Consider the following 27,536-nt stretch of genomic DNA (forward strand, 5'->3'; position numbering starts at 1 on the left):
TGGAAAATGAAAGTTTTTCTTTCTAGCGTCCGTCTGGGGATGCTGGACGTTTCCGCCTTCTTGCGAGGAAAGCGACTACTAAACCGTACTGTTGTTTCTAGCGCAACCGAACCGCCGTCCGTGTATCTTGTGTACTTACGTGCAAGCGGGACCATGAATGTCCGTTCCGTTCGGCAAAGACCACTGAACCCGGAGGGTTGGAAATGCAATGTGGAATGTGAGGCGGGTGTTGGGTCGGGTGGTGAAGAGTATGTACATATGGCGTACGTGCCTCTTTGAGTGTTCATAAACTGTGAAATTATCTTCCTTTGCTCTATTTTCCTGGGCATTCGAGCGGGGATTTCGGAATGTCGGTTATGTTGGTGGTGAAAGAAAAGAAATCTCTCCACAAATCACCTCACCACGGATGAAGCGAACCCGGCAACCCGAAGTGCATCAATGGTTTGAGGTTAAAGGTAGTTCGAGACTGAGATTTTTGCCTTTTCCATGGAGGTTTTTTGGTCAGGATTTCCGTTCGCACCGGGAATCAAATTAGCTGGTGCCAAGGAACTTCACCGACAAGCTTTCTCTGCTTCGGTCACTCGCATTGGTGGACCGGGAGGGGGTTGCAAGGTCGACCCACACGGTTGGGTACAGGGGCCGGATATCCTAAGGATCAGTTCACCGACTGCTTACAAAACTCATATTGCTGCATACCCGGAGGCTTTTAGGAAAGCTCGGTTTGAGCTGAGCTTAACTTTGAACCGATGACGCTGTAGGTTCGTTTTTATTCGTCGACCATTTTCGGAGTGGCCGAGTGGCTGATGGTGGAGATCCAGTTACGCTAATACTAGTGCTATTGGAGTCGTTACAAAGCAGTGCAGAAACGTGATTTTCTGTGCTTGTATGCACCGAAGCGGGGGGTTGATGTTGTTCTTTTTTTTTTTTTTGGTCGGCTCCCACACAAGCGGCCGGAATATTTCTGTGCATGCCGAAGAAGCCAACCATGATGTTCTAACTTCTGCAACGGCAACACTAAACCACGGTTAAAGCAAGCAGATAGGCAAGCGTTAGCTTCCACACTTTCATTAGTTTACACTGGTCAATATCTGGCCGGGAAGTTACACCGAGAACGACTTTTAACTTGCTCCGGTGGTTGCTAGCGCTGATAGTGAGTGGTAGCTGGCTGCATTATGGTGGACAAGGGAAAAGACCGCATACAAAAATACACACATCGTGCGAAAAGAACGTCATGTAGCTCCCAGGTAAATAGCTGTGATCGGTCCGCTGTGTGGGTTGATATCATGCAACTTTTTGACCGTAAACGTTCAACCATCCCCAGAAGGCATACGGTTGTGTGCTTGGTTGGTTGCTACTGCTGCTGCTGGTTTGCTGTTATTGCAACTGAATCGTGAGATAAATGCCGCAAACAGGCTTTAGTGTAAGCTAATAAAAGAAAACAACTCGCCCAACATCGAATCTGTTCGTAAATTTACACTATTTAGTTAGTTATTTTTTGATAAATGTTTCTGCCAAAAAACACCCAACAGCTACTACAAAAGAAAAGGTTGTATTCTTAGACGATAATTAATCATGCATAGGGTAGTCGTAAAAGCAACCATTCCAGTGGTTAGTTTTGTGATCGTATAGAAAACAATAAGCAGAAACAGATCAGGCAAAAGTAATTAACACTATCACTTCTGCTGTGAAGAGCCCTCCGGTCTGGCATTGCTTGGAAAGGAAGCAGCAAAGAAACAGCACCCAATAAATCATCCACATTCCAGCGGCACACGAATATCCTGGGCAAACGATCCACTTCTTTCGGTACAGCTTTATGACTCTTATCTATTTTTATTAAACTCACATTCCATGAAATGGTCCATACTGCTACCGGTATCGGGTATCGGGTGCTTGGGGCAGACCTTTACAAGGTCCAGTCGAATGGTCGAGAAGAAAAGGCCTCAGCAGAAAATCTCCATCAGCAGCAGACGCAGCGTGTGTCCCGGCCCTTGGCAGTGATAGGCACCGGAGGTTGGGCTCACAACTAGCGCTCCGTGGTTGCGTAGGCCTTCCGGTGCACGATAAGTCTCGGCACCGGAGCAAAGAGCTTTTGTGCACTTGAGAGTTTTACATATTTTTGCTTGAGTGGTATCGCTCGCATTTCGGGTCTGTACACACCCACAAACATACACAGATGGGCACGTGCACACACTCTCGTGAAGGTGGTTGGTTATTGTTTGCCAGCTCCAAACAGGGTTTTACCGTGGTGATACTGTCCCAGGTCAGTTATTTTGTTCCATTTTTTGTGGTTTGGTTTTGTTGGTTAGGATAGCCTAGGTCTCTCTGTGGGCGATGAGCTGAGCTGCTGGAGTTTCCCCGAACGCAAGACCGGTAGTCAAACGAAGGGATTCGTTTAATCTGCTTTTATTATATTTTTATTTTGCCCCCTTCACGCTCGATTAGCTTTCCTTTCATGCCACTTATTGCTTTTTTTTGGGTGGAACGTATTCACTAGCCGGTGCCTGGCCATTTTATGTGCGTCTCCGTGTGGGCGATATTTGGGCGAAGAAAAGAATCTTTCTTACCAAAAAAGGGATGAGGATGCAATGGCGCGTGATTCGTATCTGACCTGCAAAATCCATGCACCGGCTTCGGTAGCTTAAGGGTAAAGTGGACGATGCCGATAAGAGAATGTTACATTGAGTGGCTTATAATTGTTAACTTCCTCGTATAAAGCTCATCGCTGTTTGTTTCGCTTGGTATTGGAAGCGTTACATTAAAAACCACACAAATCCCAAAAGTTCTACCATTTCCATCATCCAACAGAATGACAGAGAAAAGTCCTTTGATGGGAATTAAATTTTGAATCGTTGGAACTTTGACTAGATGTCTTCAGAGACTACAGCAAAAAAGAGATTCTTTTTCCTATTGAAAAGAGTAACATTACACTACAATGTATTATGTTATTAAAGCCACAACATCATTCCCAACACAATGCGCTTCTGTTTCTTGGTAGAAAAAGGCATCTAGGCCACGCCGAAAATGTTGCGCTGTTCTTTCGGCTACGGGTGCCTTACTCAAGAGATTTCACGACCGTACACAATAGAATGCTGTTGTGCCTTACCTTCCGGGAAATAATCAGCATGATTGGACACAATTTATTGGAATGCGCATCATAAAGGATCGGGGAAAAACACAGCACCGTCTTTAGAATACACTCCGTATTTGGTGACAAATTTTAAGTACAATGACAGCACAAAGAGATGAACCATTGCGCCGCGTCATTGTAGGCGATTTCGTTTGTAGTATTTGATGTTTTCATTAGCCGTGAACAGCTTTACCGATGATGGTAAAGAAAAAAACATACGTTCTTTTATGCTTTATTGTAAAACATTTCATCGTTACAATGTCGTCCAAAAGAGCTAGTCATGCAAAACCGCTTGTTACTGGTTATTGGTTTTGATTGTTTTCGCATCGGACCATATGCTGTAACACTTTTACGAAAACAACACAATTCGTAAATGATTGTTGTTTTTTCTTTTGTTTCACCTCCAGACATGCACTTCCTAGCTGACGTGTTATCGGCGGTCTGTGTTCGTTGCATTTCGGGGTGAATAACATCGATAAGAAATTAAATGCAGCTGAGCTGACCGTTGATAACAGAGTTGCAGCAGTTCGATCCGTCCGCTTTACCATTGTATCAGTAGCGTGAGTGCACTGGCTTTGAGTGCTGGTGATTATTTACATTTGGTTAATAATTAGTGGATTTGTGTGTGAAAATGGCCTATACCAGTCAAGTGCTAGTACTTTTGATAAACATAGTTCTTTTGGTTGTGATCATACTAAGCCTACCGGTGTTAATACCAATTCTAGCATTGTTTCAAGTGCATCGACAAATCGTATCACAATTGTTAGCCGTTAAGTATGGCTCATCATTTCGCGGCCTGATGGAAGGGTCGGATGTCGTTTGGGCTGGGCAACAGCGATCCTCCAAGTCGATGGTAAATGTGTTGCTTTTGTTTGCCAAGCCGGCACGTGCGTCAAACGGCTGCAGTTGGGATTTACTCGAAATATTTCGCAACCGTTTGAAACGTCACCAAACGGCTGAAGCCTATCAGAAGCTGTTTTGGGAAAGACGCTTTCAATGGGGATACTATTTTTGGAAAGAACAAGAGCTTCCGCTGTGGGCCGATCGTTACGTTAAAGAACTCGACACCGTTCCCGACCGGGGATGCCTTTCGCGGATGGAACTCTGTACACTAATTGGCTCAATCAGCAGCCGGGATTGTAATGGTACGAGTTGGGAGCTGCTCGTTGGAAGTCAACCATTACGTCTTCACGACAGCAACACCGAGCAGCTGTACCCGGTGAGAGCACAACAATTGTCAAAAATGGCATAACGTGTTCGATACTGTACTTGCTGCTAATATTTGCTCAAAGGTCCTTTTCAGGTACCATCATTCAATAGCGGATGGGATTGCGATATTTCGATTGTTCTGTCAGGATTTCCTCGACTACACGGTTACGTCGGAGCAGCACGTGTGGAATCCAGATGCAGCCAATCAAGGCACCGCGCAGAGCCTCTTCACCTGGCGCAATCTCTTCCTGATGGCTGTTCAAAGTCCGAGATTTTTGATAAACGAGATATTGTTCAAACGCGAGCGCAACTCTTTGCACGGCGCGGAACCGAGTGATGCTAAATGCGTTTGCTGGGTTGATGGAGATAGTGAGCAAGCAAATGGCTCACCGTCCGTAATAAACGTAATCAAGAACGTAAAGCATTTGCTGAACGGTTGCAGCTTTACGGACGTCTTTCTGACAGCGTTTGCCATGAGTCTTCGGACGTACTGCGCACGGAAGGGTGTGCCCATTCCGCCATCCGTCACAATCGGGCTGATGAGAAGGTTTCAGCGTGAATCAAAAGTGATACAGCTGCGTAATCGTTCGACGGCTGTGTTTAAAACGTTGCCTGTAGCTGATCTGCCGATAGATGCTTCCTCCTTTGCAACAACTGCCGAGATGCTGTCGCAGTTAAATGCTGTAAAAGGTCCCGACGACACATCGCAGGCCATCGCGGACGCTTTAGTAAGTACACGTGATCAGGTTTAAAATAGTGTTCAGAGTATAGAGTTACATCGTTTTTTCTTTCTCATCTATTGCAGTTAACACACCTGTGCGTGTCATACCTTCCGGAGCTTCTTCCAGCGTCGATTGTGCGTATCTTATTTGCCAGAAGCAAGTTTACAATCGCAATGTCTAACCTTCCTGCCTTCGAGGGTACTGTTTCGGTGGAAAATTTCACCCTAAAGAAGGCAGCGTTTTGGGTACCAAATATCGAGAAGAATTTGTTTGGATTAACACTCATGACAACCGATGGTCGATTGCAGATAGGTGCAATTGCTGATCGAAGAATAATTTCCTGCGAGCAAGAATTGGATTGTTTGTTGAGCGATACTGTACAGGAGTTGCGTCGTTTAGGTGATACATTGCAAAGAGGTTAAATTGAAAATAAATTGAGAATAAAATCTCACTGTTTAATATAATGGAAACTAATGAATATAAGAAGAGAATATAATATGAGCCTTATGTACGAAAGAAACAACACTCAGTAGAAGGACTAACTGCGCAATTTTAATAATCTTGTAATCGATACTTTGTCCATGCTCTCTACCTAACATTGCTTCAGACGTTGGAACGTGACAGTTTGCAATATGGGTTAATTTGTTCGCCCAGCAATAGATACCCATTTTCATGACAGTTCTTTGAATTCGTCATGAATGCTGGAAATAACAACTCACATAACCCCGCGGTAACTTTAGCGGTACTACAACGATTGAAACGATTCCATTTTGTCTCACAACGAAGAAAGAAAAAAAAAATCATTCTCAATTGCTCCGTATTCGTTTTATTTGGAGTTGATTTTCCACGTACAGCTGGGCGGGAGTCGGGATACGTTGAGCTCACCGGTTGTTATTGATGCGAATAGCGCACGACAACAAAATCATGTTGAAAATCAATGTGAAAGCTTTTGGCACAAAACGGAACTCCGTGTGTGTGTGTGAAGAAGAGAACGCTCGTCTTAGTCCGCGATGGAACCGCGTGCGCCACGGAAGGTTATGAGCATCATCATCAGATGTAAAAAGCTTCTAAGTGGCCTAATGTGTAAGAGTGCACGATGATCGAAACTCCCGCTCCCGCGGAATGGGAGCAGCATATGTAAAACTGTTTCATGATTTCCCTTCAGCAAATCGGTTTCGTGAACCGGGACGTCACTGGGGAGAACCGACTGCCTCACGCAGCACACACTTACGCATTGTTAATGATGTCTTCGTCGGAAAACCTTTCAACCACTTTGCAAAGCGGAAGACAAAAACCGTGGGCAACGATGGTGGAGGGGCGATGTTTTTAGAATGATGGAAGAATTTCTTCTGTAAATGCTTTGCCTTTACCCGCTTCCCCTTCGTAGCTTTCCACACCCACTCAAAAGGGGGAAGGCAAGGAATCGCAATAAATTGTATATCATTTCGGAAATTTGCTCATCGTCACCCGTTTGCATCGTTCGGGCATTCAGTTGCGTCAGTTGGGGGATTGAGGCTTCTTTTTGTTTGGGGCTTTTGCTGAAAGAACCCGAGGCTTTCCATCATTAACGGCTGAATGTGCGGGCGGTGTTGGGTGTATGCTTATGTTTCGGGGTTATTTTGTTTCTCTGGTGTGTTTTTTTCTTCTCTCCATTGCTCCTCGTTTTTGCTCGTGTGCTTCAAACCATCCATTTCAATTTTTGCCGATTTCCTGTGTGATGCTTGTCGGGCGGTGGAAAATGGAGCGGATAGGATAAGCACTTTCTGTTTCCGAAGCACGCATTTTTCGTTTGGACAGCCAGCGAGCGACCGGAGTGAAGTGAAATCTTTCGAAAAGCGACTAAAGAAGATCTCTCAATTTAAGCACGGAATCGGAAAATAAACATTCCGCGCACAAGAACGAGATTAAAGATAAACAGCAGCTGTGCTGGCAACGGTAGCAGCAATGAGCATGGGTACGGATGATGATGAGATGAGGAGGGACCAACGAGGGGGGGCGGGGGGGACACCCATTTTCCCTTGGCGAGTGAGGGGTAGCAGCTCGTCAGCTTTTTCCCTATCACGGTTCGTTTGGAGCCACTTTAGGGGAAGACATTCGGATGTCCTACGCTTTGCCGGATAAGATACTTGTGAACTTGTGGACATTTCTCGCTTTTCATTTAGTACCGTATTTAGCCATTACAATCTACGCTAGCCATACGTTCCTTCGCCGGTGCGATTGTGAACGTTTCCTAAGCTGCCTTGTCGAGAGCAGCTTCCATTATTTGCCAAACCGGGACCCGGACCGAGTGAGCAAAAATTAAAACGATCAGCTCATGCAAGGGAACGTGGGGGGGGGGGAAGGTTTGTTAAAATTGTGAAGATGTTTGAACGAATCGAAACCATCGAATTGTCGAGGCTTCTTTCGCAGAATAAGTTTCAAGCGCAAGGAGTTAAGCAGAAGTATCAAAATGAACGGATTTTCCATTTTAGCTACACGCTCGATCAAATGTGCCTGGCAACAATGGAAAGATTGTCTGCTCAATAATCTTGTCATTCCGGTATTGTGGATTATGTCGAAAAAATGTTCAATTTCATAAGCTTTAACGGCAAAAGATAAACTTTCTTTTTTTCTTCCGGGGAAAAATTGGGCTTTTCTGCCACGTGTTTTTGATGCGTGTTTGGCAAAAGCAGGTGAAACCGAAGACGAAACCGCATCAGGTTTATTTGTGTTTGAAGCTTAACATTTTCCGTAAAGGTTTTGTGTGTGTGTGGTACGGTACCCACAACGATCAATGGTAAGGATTTCACAGCACAAAGAACATTTCTCACATGAAATGGAAAGTAATCTCGGTTTTTGGGTGTGTGTGCGAATGGCAACAAAAAGTGGAAAAGCTTTCCACCTCGTAGGTTGTGTGTGAAAGTGAAAACTGTGTTTTTCCGTGACTCTTGCTATCTAAAGTGAAGAATATATGGATATTATTTTCGTTTGTGTGGGTTTGCTGCACAGAGTCCTTCTTTCGATGGTTTTTACACGTTTGATTTAAATGCGTTACTAGCAGAAGCGCACACAGAAAAAAAGAGAAGCGAAAGCGATTAAAGGAATTATTTTACAATTTTTCATCCTTACAGCCAAGCCGGCTCCAATGTCGGGAAAAAAGTTTGCCTCCCTCTCCCGTCCCCACCCCACCACCTGCTTAAACAACGTCAATGGGTATTAATTAAGAAAACGGCCTCTTAATCGGCGAATGTTTCGAGTGGCTCCGGTCCGAGCTTAAAAATCACCCACATTAGGCAACCAGCCGCCCCCCATTGAGTTTGTGTGCGTTGAGCAAGTTGCGAAGGAAAGGTGTGAAGGAAATTGTTCAATTAAATGAGAAAGTTAAAATTGCCACACCGGTAGTGCGCTACCGGTACTGATGCTGCACGATGACTACCAGACGTCCACCACGAACAACGAAAGCAACGATCTTTAGCATCGGGTGCGCTTGCTTGCCAAGCAAAAGCGGGAACATCAATTAAATTGATGACCCACCAACATTGGGATCCTTGACCCGAAACTTTCGCTTTTTTCATTTACATCCGCCGTTTTCCGCCGGCCTGTCCTTTGGCGGCCAGTGTGGTGGGGGGAAAAAAAGCTGTTTCCTTAGCCAGTCCTTGGCAGGATGGGAATGATCAAAAGGCCCGAAACTACGGCGGAAAGTTTTCTTCCAAAGGGGAAAGAGTGGGTGCGCGCGCGCGGCGGAGAGAGAGAGCGATGAAGGGTGTTGAAGAGTGCAGAAGGAAAGCAAAGGAGAACAAACGCGCGAAAGGATGCAAAACAAGATGAATTTCGACGAATTAATTCACGGATCAATGGTTGCAATAAATTAGACAAACGGATGCAAGAAAATGAGAGCTTTCCAGCTGGGTGGGTTTTTCCCTTCTTTTGCATTATTATTTTTAGGGTCCAGCAAAAGGACGTTTTGTTTCTTGTTTTTTTTTTTGGTTTGGGAAGCCAAAGCGATGTGTTCATTCCGCCCGGTCTGCTTTTCGCTTTGATTGCTTTGCCTCAACCGGGGTTGCCTTGAAATGTAGGCCGATGGATGGATGCGTGCGAGCCATTGTTTGGCTAAGATTCGCCGTTTATATCACTTTTCTTTTAGCACCCTCCACCCCCATTAAGGGGATGAGCGATCACTTTTTGTTGCTGTGTCTTTGTTACACAAAAACCAAACTCCGTTTACAGTGGAATAAAATTCATAACGGTCAGCAGATATGTTAAAAGGAATTAATTGAACTTGCGGAAGAAAAACAACGTCACGTGCAGAAATGTGACAGATTTCAATTCAGCATCGTTGGCGAAGCGCAATGATGTTCGTTCAACCATCGCACGAACCGGACACGGGCCTTTGGGCCGAGCGAATGAATAACGATTCGCACGGACATCATATAGCTTGGTGGTGTGGTAAAAGCAGATTGTTCCGGAGTGAAGGAAAGGAGTGACGGCAGAAAGGAAGGAGTTGCGGGCATTCACCCACCCACCGGGAAGGGAGAAAATGGAAGAAAGCATCAATCGGTTTTGAAATTGAAGGGTCAATGAGTTGGAATGAACTGGAAAGGATTCAGAAAATGGCAAAACATCAATGGCGAAAGTATGATTAGCGATGCATGAGATTTGAGAGTTATTCAAGCGATGGAGAGCTAAAACAGTGAGTTCTAAGAAACCTGCCGATTGATTGCAGGCAGCTAGGATTCTGTAATGTAAATAATGCTAAAATGTCTAGCATAATGATGAGCCGTTAAAATAGGTGTCAACGCCAATCAAACAATTTATCATAGTTCTGGTAGCATTGTAAGCATGCAATAGCATCGCTGTGTATCTTCTGAGCAAAGCGTAATACAACTGTTGAGTCAACAACGCTGTCTATTCCTTTTGCATATGTTCCCCTTGACTGACCGGTTTTCCAGCAGCAGCATGATGCCGGGTTTTCCACAGCCTCCAAAAGGGTTTCTGCTCGTTCGGGAACCTTTCTTTCTCCAGTATCAGCACATTTTCGCACGTCATTCTTGTGTTTCGTTTTGAGCAGAAATCGAAGTGAAGATGAAATTCTTAACGTCTCTCAACGAGGGGTAAGAAAGAAAACAAAAGCAAAAAAAAAACACGCAAAGACGGATGGACAATAAATGCAAATTCTTTCGATACATTCACGTTAGAGACAATCGTCGGTATCGGGGGTTCGACAGTGGGAAGGCAGTTCGTATTTATGCCATAAATAAGATACCATGCTTTCGGTGGCCTTGCCATTTTGTGTTGCCAGTGTGTGCGCCAGTGGGTGAAAAGAATTGTGTCACATACGCGGGGATACAGGCGTGTGTCCTCCTTCCCACCACCCCCCGCTCCCCTATGTGTGGTTGTGTGCGTTTTTTGGCGTGTCCGTTACGAGCCAGCGAACGTAGAACCGAACGAGCGTGGTCATAATTGAATCACTGTAGGAAAATTGAAACTCAACATCAAAGACGCCTTTTTTGTATGTGTGTGTATAAAAAACCCATGTGTATGTGTTTTGGAACGATAGACAACGGGACCTAGGACCGCGGGGTAGGAACTTACCCCGAAGATGGGGGGATGATAGGGTGCCGACGAACGCACCAGTCAGTCAGATGATTTCACTACGGTCGATGTCGACTTATGTCGACCGTGAGAAACAATTTGCTTGGTGTTAGTGATACACGAGTTTGCCGATTTTCGCCCTTGTTTGGCTTGTGCAGATTTCGCTTTCTTTTGTCGGCCGTAAATCGGTTTTGTACCGGTGCCGATTTGCACAAAACACCGAACTTGTGTTCATTCCGAGTAGAAAATCATGCTGCTTTCGCGGGAAAATGAACACTTCGGGTCGGGTTGTTGGTTTTTATGCGCTTGCGCATGGTCCCCCAAAACACACACACACCTGAATGTGCCCCATACTGATCCACCCGTAGCTACAGGAGACACGAAGTTTGGCTGCAGTTGTTTTGGGAGTGAATAGGTTTTGGGCCGTTCGGTGGAATGTACCACGGTTCTTAAGCCAAAGTGTTCTTCCTGCCAATCGTCAGTCGTTCACCGATGCCCGTTAGACAACTAGAAAACCGGTCACGAAAGCTTACCAATTCGCTCGAGGATGGGCGTCGAATCGAAAATTGTAGCTGAGGCTGGAGTGTTGCAGTGTTAGCGCGGTCAATAGAAACGGGCTGCCAAGTGTCAGTCACATGTCGTTGCATCTTTCAACCGTGTTTGTGTCGCTCCCTGGTGGATTTCTTGTGGAGATAAAGTACCAACAAAACAACACAAAAAATAAACGACAAGATGCATGTATTACCTCTGGTCAGCTGCTGGTTCCCTTCCCAAGAAAGCGAAGTTTGTTAAAAGTTTGTTGAAAAAAGTGTTGCAAGGCGTATAAGAATGCCTTTGTTGTAAGAAAGCGTTGTTCACAAAAGCTAACACAAAACAGTGACTTCCGTTATAAGTGACTTTCGTGCGAAAAAAAAAACAAAAAACAGAACAATGTTCGTGTTCTTGCTTGTGTTATTTACTTACTCTCGGTCGATGTAATTTGTAATTCTGCTGCACTACGCAAAGTACGCCGTACGTGCCAGCGTGTTCGTGCTCTCGACGGATTCGTGTTATCTGTTTTCTGTGCGTAAAAGGGAACGCTGTTTCACGCTTGGAAGCAAAAAGCTGCAGCGTGTGTGTGTGTTGTTATTAATCGTAGCAAATGCTGTCAAGTGCAGACAGGAATGGAAACGGTATCGAAAACATTTTCCAACCAATTGCTGAAGAAAGGAAAGTATCCATCCATTGCTTAAAGTTCGAAGGCAGCGTATTTATCTGAGCAAAAACGTCCGTGTTTGTACTGAAGGTTTTCCACCGTCACACCGTCATCGGTGAAGGCGGTTGGCTTACTTGCCCTTCTTATCGCAACAAACACAGCAGCAGAAAATAACGTGTTCCACCAATTGAACAGATTGTTTATCAATCACCGTGAAGAAGCGCCTTTCGGTGCGCTGAAAACGACCAGGCGTCTCCATGTACAACGTGCGCTATCGATGGAAGAGTGTTGATTGTTATTGGTATTGAGTGAAAATTTGAAAAAGAAAAACACATCATACAACGATTTTTCGTGGCTGGCTTTGTGTCTTTGTGAAAAGTAGTTTTGTTCCACAAGGTTCGATTTTGTTCGTGATTTCGATTTAGCGTGTGAGTGAAAAAAAGAAAAATTTGAACCGATGAGGCTGTTTATTGGTTAAAAGCGATAGAACGCACAACGGAATATACCAACCATGGAAGTGAAAGTACAGTGTACGGTAGTATATCAAACGAGCAGCTTGTGAATGATCCATGTTTTGTGGTGCTCGTGGTGAAAATATATAACCCCGATAAGCTGCCCATGCATCAGTATCGCCGGGAATGTCCAAAAAAGGTATTTTTCTTTTCATTTCACCTTCACTGCTTGAACACTTTGATGATATCTCTTTTATAGCACAATTTTCCCGTTTTATACATTTTCCAATGAAATTGGTTTGCTGAAAGGTATGGACTCCACAAAAAAAAAAAACAAAAAAACGAGCAAGTCGTTACCGTTACGAGAGCCAATGTTTAAATGGAAAATCGAACGATTATCGGACGGGACATGAAGTAGTGAAAAATGTTTATGTATAAAAGCTGTTTTGATGTTGTATTCAGTTGCGTAAAAGTTTCAGGCTTTTCGGTTTTTTTATGCGTTCACATCACACAGGGGGAAAAAAGAGAAACGATGAGAACAAACGCCATGAAACCGATAGGCGACTAACTGGTCGCTCACTTTCCTGCATGCGGCTAAAGAGCTTTAAAGTAGCCACAATGTTTGGCCGTCATCTGGTTAGTTGGAAAAGTGGATAAAATTCTGCAACAAAAAAAAACCAGAAGCGAAGAAAGACACCAAATGCCGTCGGTTGTCGGCACTGTTGCCGAGAGCTTTGAACCCTCAACGGGACACAGCATGGTGTGGTGCGACTTAAGCTGAGGCCATATTTTTTGGGGGGTTTTGTTTTTTTTTTTTGTTTGGTTTTGCTTCCGCTGTTCGTGTTCCGCTAACCCACCGGGAGAAGCATCTTTTCACAAAATCCGTGCGTCACGGTGACAGCTTTCGTCTATTCGTTTTCAGCGCGGCCAAAGCATTGCGAGCCGTTTTATATTTTGTGCTGAATGTTCGTACCACGCGTGGTATAGACGCGTGCAAAAGCGAATCTGCACAGGCAGCGTTGGTTATACACCGTTGTTGCAGCAGCGAAAGCTCTTAATCCCTTTTTTTTGGGGGAGGGAAAGAATCTCTGTTTTGCGGAACGTCGTAGCTTATCGAGCGGTCACGATTTTGCAGCCCCATTTTCTAAGCGTGGGCTTTGAGTGGGCTTCGGAACATGGTCCATGCACTGCTTTTGACAGTTTACTGTGTCCTTATGTGTGTGTTTGTGTGTATGTGTACGTGCGTAAGAGAGTGTAAAAACGGTCTCGAACAAGAACGCTTCACTGGTGTCAGGTTCTTTTTTGGGGCGGGGGAGTTGGCATTTGTATGTGACTGCAAGCGTTGTGCGTGGCAAGAATTTTGGGATCAGGCCGGAAATTGGGATCCAACGAATGGAAAGATTTCCGGACGCTAGTCTAGCTGGTGGCCGGGCCAAAATAGCCTTCTAAGGAAGATTGGCTCGAAATGGGACGATCTTGGTTATCTTTCCATTTGTTGGCCGGGCTCTGGTTGCGATTTTAATGATTATTCTACTGCTCCGAACGTGGCCCAACTAGACCATGTTGCAGATACAGCGAAAGGCAACGGATAAGAAATATGAAAGTATCTGGAGGTTGTCGAGACATGGGTTGCTTTAGCGATGGCAACTGTGTGAATCTGGAATCTGGAAACTCCTGCAATGACGACTACCAAGCTGGAGAGTTGGGTGGCTGCGGTGGTGCTGGTTTATTGTAGAGATCCTTTCTTGTGGATTTCAAAGAGCAAGCAAACGACTGCCTGTTTGGCAATTCTTTTCGCCACAGCAGCAAGCTTACGCACCACGTGTCTGAAGGGATTAAAGTTGGTTCTTTGTTTCATTTGGTCCGGGAAAAAAACTTTAACCACTCCACTCAACTGGAGTACGGTCAAAAGGTGGTGATTTTTTTCTTGCTTCTGCAACTGCTTCTGCTTCCAGTGCCACGAAGTGTCCCGGAACTAAATAATGGGCACGAGGAGGCAGGGGGGAGTGAGACCACAATTTCCCAAGCATCCGTGGAAGCGGACGGTTTGCTGGTTTGGGTTAATTAACCCGATTGCGAAATGTGACCGTTGAGAAAATGTGGAAGTGTTTGTTCTGTGGCGTGTAGTTCTTCGGTGCGCCGACCCGATGGGATACGCTTTTTTCGCCTGACTTGATGCGTAATGATCGAAAAAGAAATACGGCCAAAGCCGGGGGGGACTGGGATTGTGCAGGAGGGTTTTTCCAGCCCGGGTTGTGTGCTTTGTGATCAGCAGCTTGGATCGACCTACACACAAACCGCAAAACAAATGCCACCGATGCCGTTCTGCCGTCGATTCTGGGCTGTGGTTTGCTCGTTCCACAAGTGGCACCGGGTTTTGCTGCTTGCCGCCGGTCCCGGGGGGGATGGCAAAATCTGCCCTCTGTGAGGCGCTAAGGCCCCCAAAGGAGCATGAGGTTTTCTTTGATGTTTGTCGATTACAAAGCTTTCGGTGGCACGCTGCTTACACTTGTCCAGCTTCATCGTTACCGCACTCGTTCCGCCTTCAATGAAAATGGTGCTTTCGGTGGTGTTTTGGGTGGTGTTTTTTCTCTCCCTTCTTCTCTCCTTTCTTATGGTTGCTTCACTAAACGGATTGTTTTGTCGGATCGAAAAGGATAACGAAGGTAGCGACAAAATAGCGCCAGAAAATTATCCTTTTCTTAGGCAACACGGGTAGAGTGGACGTCTCTGTAAGGCGAGTATGCGTGGGTGTTTCTTTATTGGATTAACGACTAACCTTTGTCAAGGGCGGTAGCATCAACCCCCCCTGGAGAGAATTTCAAGAATTGACTCTTCAAAGGAATTCTCATGAGCTTTGCCACTGAATCGTGTTTTTCCCTTCGACCCGTGTTTTAGATGTCGCCCGTTAGTGGATGTCTGTTTTTGCTCACCATAATCAACTGTGTTGTTATGGACATTTTTATGTCTAAAAGAAAGTGTCCAAAAATGATACAAAGCAAGCATTAGGTGAGAGTATATCGCCTATAAGAAGCAGAAATATCGCCATATCCTAGAAGCATACGCTAGCATCTAACGAGACTATAAAGCAGTCACGTCCCAATCACAGTTTTGACCAAATAGGCTTTACGAGCTTCATTTGACAGACAGTGCCAGCCAACGCCCTCACAAAATGGTGGAACGATTGGCAAATGCAAGTGGGCACGTAAGCGAATGCATCGACAACAGATGATATGGTACGTGTCCTGTTTGAGATTTGGACAGTGTGCACTGCCGTGACAAGTGATTGTCCGAGCCGTCGGCCCAAAGAACCCGTCCCGGATGACACACATTTCGGGATCAGCATGAACGCCATTCCTGTGAACAGCAGCAAAAAAAAAGAGAGTCACCACACCAACAAAAACTGAAAGCACAATATGATGTCCGCTTTCGACCAAAAACCCCCTTCGCAACACGGTTGACCATGGACGATAGTCTGTCGTTTGTCAATGGCCTAGTTTTAAGCGATTGTACAAAGCTCAAGTGCTGCTCTATACACGGTAAGCGTTCGTGTGCTACACATCTTCTTTTCGTAGTGTCCTCGCACGGCAAAAGGGTTTTCCTTTAAAGCCGCCCGGCACGGTACGATGGCAGGCAAGCATTAGGCAGGAACGTTTGGATGTATCCGAGAATCGAGAAGTGAGCGACCACAACACGCTTCGCTACTTCAAACTCATGTTACCGCCGCTAATAGCGTTGACAGTTTTATGTTAAAGTGGATTTAGCAAAGGAGATTAGACCACATGAAGTACGGACTCACACATACAGTGGGCGAAAAGGTTCAAGGTGATGTCCGCGAGTTGAGGAACCCGAACGGTTGCCGTTTGTTGCGCCAGAGACCTGAGACCTGAGATTCCAACACGGAAATACGTGGTGAAGTTGAGTGGGCGTTTGTCCGTTTTCTGTCGTGTCCTTCACATTCCTAATTTTGGGAAATCAGTTGACCATGTCCCCGGACAGGATCGTCAGGTTGGCGAGAAACACCGGACCGAGATACTTGCGGACCGAGTGTTTTCCCCCGGTGACAATTCCATTGAAGATCGAGATTCATTATCATTCACTCGGGGCAAGGTGCGGTTTGTGTCCGACGACCGATCCGACGCAATAACAATTGCAAACATGGGTGAGTTTAATTTGAACACGAACGCTAATTAAACTTAATTACCGCTTGAATTTTTAGCACCGGTGCTCATCACCTTTTGGGGATGGGAAAATGGGCGCCACGGCCAAGCAAAACTTGTCGTTTCGTTTCGTTCGTGCTCCTACGTTACCGTAACCCGTGGCACACGGCGTGGCAGGGAGCTAAATGAGCGCCATAAAACGTCATAACACGCCATTTGCTAAGGCGGTTTGTTTCCACCTAGTCGTGACGGATGTTACGATTTGGATTCGGTTAATTTTCTGCTACCTCGTAATGCCATCAAATGCCGTATATCCTCAAGAAAATGGCACTCACCGCATCAGGATGGGGGCTCCATGATTTCTCGTTTCATTTCAACGCGTGAGCGCGCCAGCTTACACAAACCCAAACGGCAGGATGTTTGCGATGCTTCCTGATGGTCAGCCATAAAACATCGTTACACGGTGGCGGAAGGCGCGTCGAATGTTTAGCAATAATCCGGTTGTGGAAATTCGAGCCGAGGCCGAGTTTGAAGTTGCCTCCAGGGAACGTGAACGCAGCTTTAAGTTAATGTGTCGCTCGGCGCGATGGTGCGTTTATCGATTCGCACAGTGAGTGTGAAAATGTGGTGACTTCACGGCTGACGGTGCGGGAGTCCTGCTCAGACACTTTCATAATTCAATCATTTGCATAACAACTCGGAGGCAAAAGTTAGCGAGTGAATAAACATTTTCATGCTAGAATTTTCGCCCCAATTTTATCGCACAGGGGCTAGCTTCACTTACTTGGCACTCGAGTGAGTGAAATTGCCTGCTCTTTCAGGAAGAGCGAGATTTAAATGGGAAGAGAAGACGAGTATCCATATTATGATGTAAACGAAATAGATATTGTAGGTTAAAATTTACACTCAATTTACGCATGGTTTACAATAAACGATCCTTCCTCTTCCGGTTGAGGTCATCTTTAAACTTTAAATCGTCAAAAAAAGCGATCCCGCACATCGTTGGAACCGGCGGATGTCCGGTCGTAAATTATTCCAATTAAAGTTATTCCATCATAAAGGGGCAAAGGTCTGTTTGGTCTAGCCAAATTTCCTTCCTTCGGCCTGTATCGCATGCATGTGACATCGAAACCCCTGAAACCCCTCCCGGAATGGATGGGTGTATGATCCGTGTACACAAAAGAGCTCAAAGGGGGGCGAGTATGTTACAAAACTATCGTCAACCAGTGGCTAATCACTTTCAGGGGGAGGAGAAGGTTGTGTCATATGTTGCGTAGGTGCAGACATTGAAAAAGGGAGGGGGGGGGGGGATGTGTTAGCGCGAGAGAAAGTTTAGATTCGGCAGATTTGTTTATTTATTGCCTGTTGGTCAGTTGAAAACCGGAAATTTATCGATGTATCCTAATGTCACCTTCCGGTTATGTTCCCGGCGGGTACATGGGCGGGAAAAACCCCTGACATGCTGGGAAATTGGCCGATGAGCTGGTGGTCAAAAGTTTATGGCTTTAGTTTTGTGGGGTTTATGAGCCGGCAAACGGGTCACTCTCACCGATGCTGGGGGTTTGGAGTTTTAATGGACTGGAAGTTAAGACACATTAGGGAATACATTGTGGCCATTTGGAAAGTGGGCAATGATCTCTGGGGCTGGTTGGCCGGAGTCCTGGGTTCGTTACATAACTCGTAATTCGTAAGCACCGACGAGTCAGTTTTTCGGTCGGTAAGTTTGAAAGACATTCCAGCAAAAGAAACCATTCGAATGTCCGATGTTACGTGAAGGTTTCTTTATGGGCTTAACGCTAGACTGTTACTGGGTTAGTATGGCTTAATCCAATTCCTGTCATGCATGCAGAAGAAAAAAAACATTTCTCGTATGTCAACTTACCAAAAATTGAAGGCTTCAATGCATCAGACATCACAATCGCTGAAACGAAACAATGGAAAATGTTGAGGTTTTTAAGTGTAAAATAATATTTGCATTCAAAGCGGTATATCTTCAAATTGGAAATTGGAAAGTGCAATCGTATCGACAAAACGAGAACGAAATGTTCTTTCGAAAAGGGACCAGCTTGGAGTGACCCTTTTGGATGCATTGGAGAGAGAAAAATTCCACCTTTTTGTTTCATGTCCAGTACACGTGTTTCAACGTTCACGTGGACCATTCCACGATGGGTACCATAATCAACTCTTCCGGCCAATGATCGACCACGCATTATGGGTTATACGGATTCGGTTTGTGCAATGGTTGTCGTTTCCCGTTTTCCGGAGATGAATTGGGTCACATTTCCCTATCGCCATTCCAGGTATGGTCCTTTGTGGGCAAGGAGAACTGGAATTCGATAGCTGGACTGTGTGTTTGTTCAGCGGTCGCTCGATAATTCAATATTAATTTTTGCTCTCTCCATCCATTTCGGCCACAGACACGTGGAAATCGATGCGCATATTTCTGGTGACCTAGCTCGTGTCCTTCCCGGTGCGTACCATTGTGCAAATACGTACGTCGATTGCTGACGGACAACGGATATTCCGTAGGTAGTTCAAAACCGAAGCCATTGACTGCATCGATGGATAGCCACGTAATCACACTCTCGTTCCATCATCTGTCGGGCACAGGTTTGCTGAAAGGCATCCACGGCTTGGTTTCTGATGTCCCCTCCCCCTACCCTTTGCAGATTTTCCCAGGGCAAACCATAACGTACCGAAACGTGACTGAAAAGCTCCAGTTTCACTCACAAAACTCAACCATAATCAGCTGAACGCGATGCGCCCGTCATGATGATTGTTTAATTTTCGCTCGATCGTGCTGTGGCCGAATGTGGCCCCACCCATGGGTCGATACGTAAAGTGTGGCACGAATGGAGTAGGGCTACAAAGGGAGGATGGAAATGGAGAAAATATCAGACGAGATAACCGATTTTCCACAGAACTTGTCACGTTCGTGGTCTCCTTGCGTTCGTCGGAAACGGGTGACGATGATGATAACGATGATGGAGAGATCGTTTGTGGTTTTTTGGATGGGCAGGTCAACATTGCAAAAAAAACAAGTCTGATGGCCATAGAACGGTAACACGGTTGAACTGTACGTTTCAAAACGTACGTAAGAAATGAGCCGCTCAATAAACGCCATCAGCAAGATGGTATTTAAGCGGTCATGTTATTTTTTTCATCTTCCTTTCCCTGCTAGAGGCCACCGATTAAAGCGAAATCAGACAATCGACAACAAATTGAATGGCCTCGGGAGAGAAATCGAGTGAAGAACCGTGTGCCCGGGACAACAAGCTTCGTCTAATTTGTATATTCAAAATGAAGTGAAAAGGTGCTTTTTTTCTTCTGCAAAAGAAAAACCGAAACCAACAAAGGCGTCAGGATAACGAATGCGTAAAAACTTGCAACAGGAATGTAAAGCACGAATTGTGAGAGAGAGAGAAAGAAAACCATGTAACAACAAAGAACGGCCCCAGAACGGGTGGGTACGGTTTGGCGAACGAAAACCAGAAATCTTTTCACCATAAGTCGAAAAAGGAAGCCCGAAGCCCGAAAGATGAAGAAATAATTGAATTTCACCGGGAGCATCTTGGGATATAAATTATTTATTCGGTTCATTTTTCGGCCGGTTTTTCGGCGAGCGAAAGTTAGAATACTTCAACTCGAATGCTTTCCACCAAAGGCGCGGCTACAGTTCCCCGAAGGCGTACTTGTTTCTTTGGGAAAGGGGGAAGGAGAAGTGTTAGGAAAAAGTTTACGGAAGGCCGCTAAAATTTCGCCGACCTTACTATTTTGGGTGAGGATTTTAAAGCTTTCGAATACTTCTACTGGCCGTGTCGCGAGCTTGCGGGCAACCCCGCAAGTGTGTCCCGCGGGGGACCCGGAAAACGGGGGCAGTAAAAACTGTATAAACAGTAGCGTGAATTTTTGGGTGAATGAGAACCCGTTTCCTCGGGTAGAGCATCGTAGCGAGACTCTTGAATTATGAGTTTCAGTGCGAGCTTTTTCCAATCTTTTCAGCCATCTTGGCAGTGGCGCAGGAGACTGGTGGAATGGTTGATTGTTTCTTCACAATACACCAGAGAGCACCAGAGTGTACAGTGCGAAACTCCAACAAAACCCGAACCGGCGAATGGAGAATGGCCAAGAGGGTGGATTTTTTGGCAGCTTGAGTTAAACATTAACAGAGGGATCATCGTGAGTTACTTTAATCTTTTTCGCCTTCGGCTGAAAAATGACGCTAATAAACGTGGGGTCGATGTGAATAAATCTGTTCGATGGATGGTGTGCGGTGGAAGATGCGTTGGAAGGGCGCTGGCACCCGACCAGCAGTGGATGCTGCAAGTGGATTTGTGAATGATCTTATCTGCAGTGGAGTAAGTTTTAGCATGGCTTCGCACAAATTTCGTTCGCCTGTTTTATTCATCTACGAAAGTAAGGGGTTTGATTCTGGAGATTGCTTTCGCTTTCGATATCGATCCTTACTTTACGTTTCTTTAAACACTACGACACCCATCCGTTCTGGAAGGATGGGTTCCTCTTCTGCCGAAGTAAGCTTATTTCCTGCAGGAAAATCGAAACGCAACATAACCATCGTACTGATTAGTGCGGTAATTGGGCTTTTTTCCAGTCTTCTTCCAATACGGCAGACCTATTCAACGCAGATGCCAGAACCATCTTCGTTATAAATTAAAAGTACAAAAGGAGAAAAAAAAGAAACAATCGTATAAAAACCACACTATCGTCTTGCCTAGTCATGGTATTGGTTTAGCATAGAAGCATAATTGCAATAATAATGCTCGCTGGTTTCTTGCAAGCCAAGGCCATTCTGGAGCGTGGTATATTGTGGATGTGGCCAACCATCATGCCATCAATTATCAACGAACGCGTTTTTCGGGGGCTTGAAATTAATGATTTTTTTATCAATTTTCCTTTCACATCCTATTTCTAACGATATGGCAGGGTGCCTATCTTGAAACTCTCCAGCAACCTTGTTAGTCTCGATACGGAAGCTTTTATTTAATGACTGCCGTAAAGTACGTGTGGTGGAGTTTTTGTTCTGCTTATTGTTTTGGATGCCTGTAATTATCGGTAATTTTGTTGTTTGTTTATTGAAAGGGCATTATCGATATATTGCTTTTCGTCTACTTAGGGTACTTGGAACAATATTTTTGCTTCTAAATAGAGCAACTCCTCTTCAAGAAATTCTTCTCCACATGCTCTATATCTATTGAGCTGCTCGCAACGAAGCACAAATGAAGGCAAGAAATTATTGCAATAGTTATAAATAATAAACTTCACGTCGGCAATTGTTTAGTTCCAGAGCTCCGAGTTGCGAGTGTGGAAAATTTAATTTGTGTCCCACTGGAATTTTCTCCAGTAGTGAAGTTTTATATTTCACCATTGTCAACGTTGTCTCTGGCTGGTACGAAATCATTTGACCCATTTATTTCTGTATTTTTTTCCCTTTCTCACTTTCTCATCGCCACCATGATCATCAACCTACGCGTTGGTGCATTCCGCTGTACGGGCGCGCACATTCGCACCAGAAAGTATTCCAATTTTTATGCTCTTGAAGTGACAATAAAGTTCATTGCTCAGTCGGCGTTGCTGTAGGGATTCTCCTCCCAAGTCTCCCATTCGCACAGAAAGTGCCGTCAATCCATTTGATGTTTCGTGACCCTTTTTTTTCGTTGCTGCCGCCGCCCTCCGAACCCCGACGATGGAGGTGGTAAATTTATGCACTGCCGATGATAAATGGTGTTCATTTTCATCGTTTTCCTCACCATTGAAACTGGGATTGGGGGTCATTTTTTTGTTGTTGCTACTGTTGGTAGGGTTGGGTGTAATGCCATTGGGTATTTCAGTCGGTACTCGGTTGTCTTCACCATCCTCGACCAAGTGTAGCGCCTCATATCGTTATCGGTGTAGCGTGGAGCCTGGTGGATCCTTTACCCAGCAGCACGAGACAACAAATTTTCCATCCAGTGAGCACAATTTTCGTATCGAGGTTTTGCAACTGGCACGTAACCCGCTGACAGTACCCGTGAGAAAATGTGTTACGCTTAGGTGTATGACATATCGCCTTGACGCTTATGAATGGTGTCAGTGTTTTAAGGGCCCGGACGCAGGGAATGGGTTGCTGGTGGCCTTCCTGACGGCCTTTTGGTAGAATGTGAAGCCACATTTGAATGGTCAACTTTTAACAAAAGGCCTCAAATGACAATTGTACATGGTTTAGATACGCCTCACTCCACCTATCTGATGCCATGTTAATTGTGCTAGTAGCGTAAGTCATTGCATGTATTTCTTGTACCCATGAATGTGGAGGTAAGATATGATAGCTACTTTCAAACATTTTCGCTCTACATACCACAACTCTTTTTTGTTTTCTCAAGGAAAACAGTAACTTTGCGTGGTCTTGTAACGTTATGGCAGAAAAAAGGTAATAATTGTGAACGATTGTGTTAGTAATGGATTCCGATGTCCGTATCATTCATGCTAAGTGAATGCTCAGTGGAATTTCTACTGCATGATCGATTTTTCTGAAGCGAGCGTGCTTAACAACCATGACAACATTCCGGCACGATTGTCACAATCCAGCCATTGCATGACCACAAACGGACATGAGCGTACGGCAAAAGAAAGGGAGAACAGAGAGAGAAAAAAAAACAATAGGAAAATCGAAAAGTTTATCGTACTATCGTTCCATTTTTCACCAACCGAAAAGCCATCGAGTTACACGCTCTGTCCAGTTCCATAAACTGTCCTTTGCTGATATGTTATCCCCATCCCCTGTGCACGCTACCGACCTAAAACCTGTCCAATGCAGATCCTTGTTCGCACTTTTCACTTTGATTAACACCCAGAGACATAAGGTCACATCCTTTCGTGGCCGTAGCAGGGTTTTTCCGTTGGGTGTAAGATGTGTTTGAAGCGAGAAGGAAAATGTTTTCCACATTCGTTTATCCTTCATGCTGGGTTGAGGAAGGTAAAGTTTCACCCGATGTGTGACCGGTGTGCTTGAGTATCGAAGCCTTTACGCCTCTTGATTTCTTTTTTTTTGTTGGCAACCAAAACAGTTACGAAAGAGAACCCAGAAAGTTTATTTCGTTTTTTTTGCACCTTCGTTTATCCCTGCTAGTTGGATGGAATGACCAAGGGGGATGTATTTGCGATTGTACGTTTCATCATAAAAAAAATGTTCTAACCCTTAGGAAGGAAATGACGACTGTACACACGGCCCTACAGGGCACTCGACATTCGAATCGAGGACTATTTTTAGAAAAAGATCAAAATTGAAATACCATAGCGTGAATGGTTTACACTGAACAGGATCTGAATGGGAAACTGATTTAGGTGTAACACTTTAAACACTTTCATAATCGGTGAATCGATATAAAAATGCGTTCAATGAAACGTTTAAAAGGGCGAATTGTTAGTGTTCAAATGTGCTCCAGTATTGTGCTTATGAAGGATAAAACAAAATGAGTATATTTTTAGTACACTGGATGAAACTTTTAGTAGCAACGTGAGGGTAAAGTTGAATGTCCCGTTTTGAATTGTAGATGATACAAAATTTATGATCATAACTAAACCATCATCTGAAGCAGAGAATAAATTTCAAAAACATACATATTGTACAGCATGGAGCATCCCTTCAGCCCAGGGAGCATCGATTATAAATATGCACAATAACCAAAAAAAAAAGAATATCCCATACGGCAAGCATATTTGTTATCCCATTTTCTACTCATTCCGTGCTTGAATAAATTGAGGTGATGATAGAATCATCACTCGAGTAGAATATTTACGATGAAGTGAACTACCACCCTCCTTCCCGTCATCGTTATTCTTGGCCAAGTCCCAGTTCGATGTGCCAGTAAACGATGAGTCTAGTTGAGATTTAATTCAGCCAGAATCACGGTTTCTCATGTGGAAACAATATAAATAAAAAAACGCGCATACTGTGCAGAGAAGGGTGAAAATTGAAATGATTTTCTTGCAACTGCTTTTGAAAACTCGTTTCATTCCAGCTCTTTGTTCGAGCTGTGTTGGCGAATGACTGCCGAACAAATGGTTCCATTCCAGCTCCATTATTTTGCTAGATTTTACTCTCTTTTTTTTGCCTTCCCCCCGGTCGCTATTTTGTGTATCACAAGCTGCGATCTAACATAAGCAACTCTTTTTCATTATTGTCTGCCCCGGAAAATAAAGCGAAAGTTCTTTTGTGGCGTAAAGAGTTAGCGAAAATTATGGACTACGAAGCAGCGGACTTGGTCAGCTGTGGTGGATGGACTAAGTGTAGTAATGGACGTGGAACTTTTTAAATGTTTCTCATGTTTTGCTTGGCTAACGACGATTCTAAATAATGGTGTTATCAGCTGGAGGTAAAATTGAGTACTTTGTGACTAACAGCTAGATTAGTAGTGTATAACTTAAGTGTGAAAATGGCGAAGAGTATAAACAAACATAATTAAATGTAAAATACATAAAAAGCAGGAAAACAAAGTTAAATACTTTAAATCTCTTTACGATTTGAAGTCATGTTAAAAACTGCTCATCCGTATAGTATTGTCGGCCGCAAGGAGCAGATGTTCATCACATTGTCCACATCGTGTCTTGTTCTGCTTTACCGCCCAGGATTTGTGTACAAAAAAAAACAGATACGGAAAAATGTCAAATTCATTAAAGTCAGGATCGCGTGAATAATCGCGGATACAGCTCAATAGAAGTCATTTCTTTTAGCGCTGCTTGTGTCTTTCTTTCACACTTAATTCACTACCGAGCAGCAGAGTATATCCTTAAAAAGGGATCTGAACTCATCTGCCACCCAGGTCCAGGCTGATGGGTCTATTCATCGCGGATCTATGGCAGATTCGTTCCCGTTTGGTGAAATCAATTCGTTCCGAATTATCTCCGTATCGGACCGGTAAGTCTCTCCATATGCACTTGGCCACCTTGGAAGATTCCGAACGGCAGAAGCTCACTGCCAGCAAGAAGAAAAAAGGAAGCATCCCAACTATTTTCTCTACCTGCTCGAAGGAATTCATTGCTCTTGCAGTTTCCGGGCTGGGTGTTAGTGTTCCATGTGGTAAAAATGTCGACGGACTGGATGATATTTTTTTCCAGTTACGTTTTCAACACCATTTCTCGAAGTTGTGGGACGAAGAAGAAAAAGGTATCAGTCAATCGTCGATCGTTGACAGCATGTGTGTGTGTGTTGAAAAACGATATTCATGCTATCAGGGTAATGCTAGATTTGGGCTTCATAAAAAAGGACTTCCAATGGTTTAGTCCTGCTGAGTAGAAGTATGCTGCCAGCTAAGGGCATCTCTTAGGAGCTGTGAAAAATATAGGACACTTTCTGAGAATAAGGAGAATAAAAGAAAAAAGGAAGAAGAGAAGTGCCTCATTTGGAAACGACGTGTCAAGCGACACATCCGACGAGGAGTGTGGTGGAAGCGTGCACGGCTGACCGTCCGACGACCGATGAACTCCCTTTAAGGCGTCCCGCTGAGTCTCTTTATAGTTTATTTTCCATCCCTCCATTTGCTTCTTGAGGGCGCTATAATCGAACAACTTAGCCGTACACGACCGAATGAGGTTGTAAAAAATTGGTTTTTAGGTGCGAGTGAAAATTTTGTTTCTGCTACGCTAGTTCTTTCTCGTACAGATGCGTCTCGGGTTTTGCGTTTGATTCGACGAAGCAAAAAACTCCCACTCCGCCGTTCAACGAAGGACTGGCAAACACAGTGAGAACTCGTTAAAGTTGTTGCAGACGATTGGAGTCATAAAAAAGGGATCCACCTAGATCGGCACGGTTCTTGCCGGGCGACTAGTAGCAGCAGCACTGTAGATGCATCAGCTAGTGTGCGTCTTGTATTAGTCCATTCGAAACCCGGCGGGACGACTTTAGCGACGTCCTGGACAATCTAAAGCTCCACTGGGCCATTTTCCACCGAGACAATGGAGGTTAAGAAACGCATTTGGATGGATTTTTGCAAACGAATTTCAACGTTCTAACAAACGTCACCACTAGTCCAGTATCGCCCCGAACGGGGGCCGCAAAATTAATGAAGTGTGAATCGAAGACGGTAAGGTTTCTGTCGCTCGGTACGCCGTGTTGCTCGGCAAGTTGTCGGCACTCCTGCCGGGCATTTGGGAGATTGACTTCTCATGTAATTTACCACCATTCGTCGCCTTTTTTCCCAGTTTCGTTCTCTGCTACCGCCGCCGGGCCATTGGGATGTTCAATTTGACTCATGTTACTCGCAAGCTCTGGCAGCCGTCGTAACACCGTCGTTGTGTTTTGCTTCCGGGCAGAAAAACATCGCCTGCTAGGGCATTCCGAAGAATACCCCCCGTTGGGTAAAAGGAAGTGTGACACTCATCCGAAATCGATCGACAATTGCTTCATGTGTATGTTGTACGCCGTTCGGACGACAAAAAAAACGGAGCGTTCTCTATGGGGATTTGTTTGGGCTGCGGAAACACACATTTGAATTTAACTTCTGTTTGATGTTTAGCTGAAAAGATTGCTGTACGCATATGGTTTACATGAGCAGTGATTGTGCTGCGTTAGTGTTACGTCCAGATGGATATCATGTGCTTTTATGGTACCATGTGAATTATAGAAAATGTGACAAAAAGCCTAATTTTGGATGCAATTGAACAATGGAAAAAATGTGTTAAATATGCATGAAAGTCTTCACACTTGATTCACATTACAATCCTCATCGCATTAAGGAGATCCTTTCCAGCACCCTTCCATTTGCATTACAAACAAAGCGAAGCTCAAAGTATGACATAATTCTGACTCCATTATCGATTATGTTTGATGGATTGTGTGATTCAGTGAGATGCGAAATTGGTAGACACATTCAATAGAGTATGATTCGTTCATTTCCCGCCACACATACACACGCTTGACCGGTAAAATATCAATCATGCTTAATATTTCCGCTAATCAGTCGTCATGGATGGTGATGAGGAGAGTTAGGGCTCCCAAAACAGTTGATCGCTTTTATCATCGCTTCATCCCAAATGGCAAACTCACATTCACCCCCAAAAAAATGCGTCCACATTAGATGGATTCCAGCGCGTATTGCTTGTAAG

The 27,536-nt window shown here is 44.6% G+C and overlaps 1 protein-coding gene and 1 long non-coding RNA gene across 2 annotated transcripts in view; one reads left to right on the forward strand and one right to left on the reverse strand.

Annotated features, from left to right (window-relative positions):
- The window catches only part of LOC125771847 (uncharacterized), a 72,691-nt gene extending 53,601 nt beyond the window's left edge, over window positions 1–19,090 (reverse strand). The window contains exon 1 of the long non-coding RNA XR_007419409.1: window positions 18,319–19,090. This is a non-coding gene — a long non-coding RNA (uncharacterized LOC125771847). The remainder of the gene's footprint in view (window positions 1–18,318) is intronic.
- Window positions 3,469–5,914, forward strand: LOC125771800 (uncharacterized). The gene is made up of 3 exons (XM_049442864.1): window positions 3,469–4,346; window positions 4,420–5,064; window positions 5,142–5,914. The coding sequence occupies exons 1-3, from the start codon at window positions 3,759–3,761 to the stop codon at window positions 5,478–5,480; spliced, it is 1,572 nt and encodes a 523-aa protein (XP_049298821.1). The 5' UTR covers window positions 3,469–3,758; the 3' UTR covers window positions 5,481–5,914.
- Window positions 19,091–27,536: the final 8,446 nt, after the last annotated feature.

Source organism: Anopheles funestus, chromosome 3RL (genome assembly GCF_943734845.2).
Source record: "Anopheles funestus chromosome 3RL, idAnoFuneDA-416_04, whole genome shotgun sequence".
Taxonomy (NCBI): Eukaryota; Metazoa; Arthropoda; class Insecta; order Diptera; family Culicidae; genus Anopheles; species Anopheles funestus.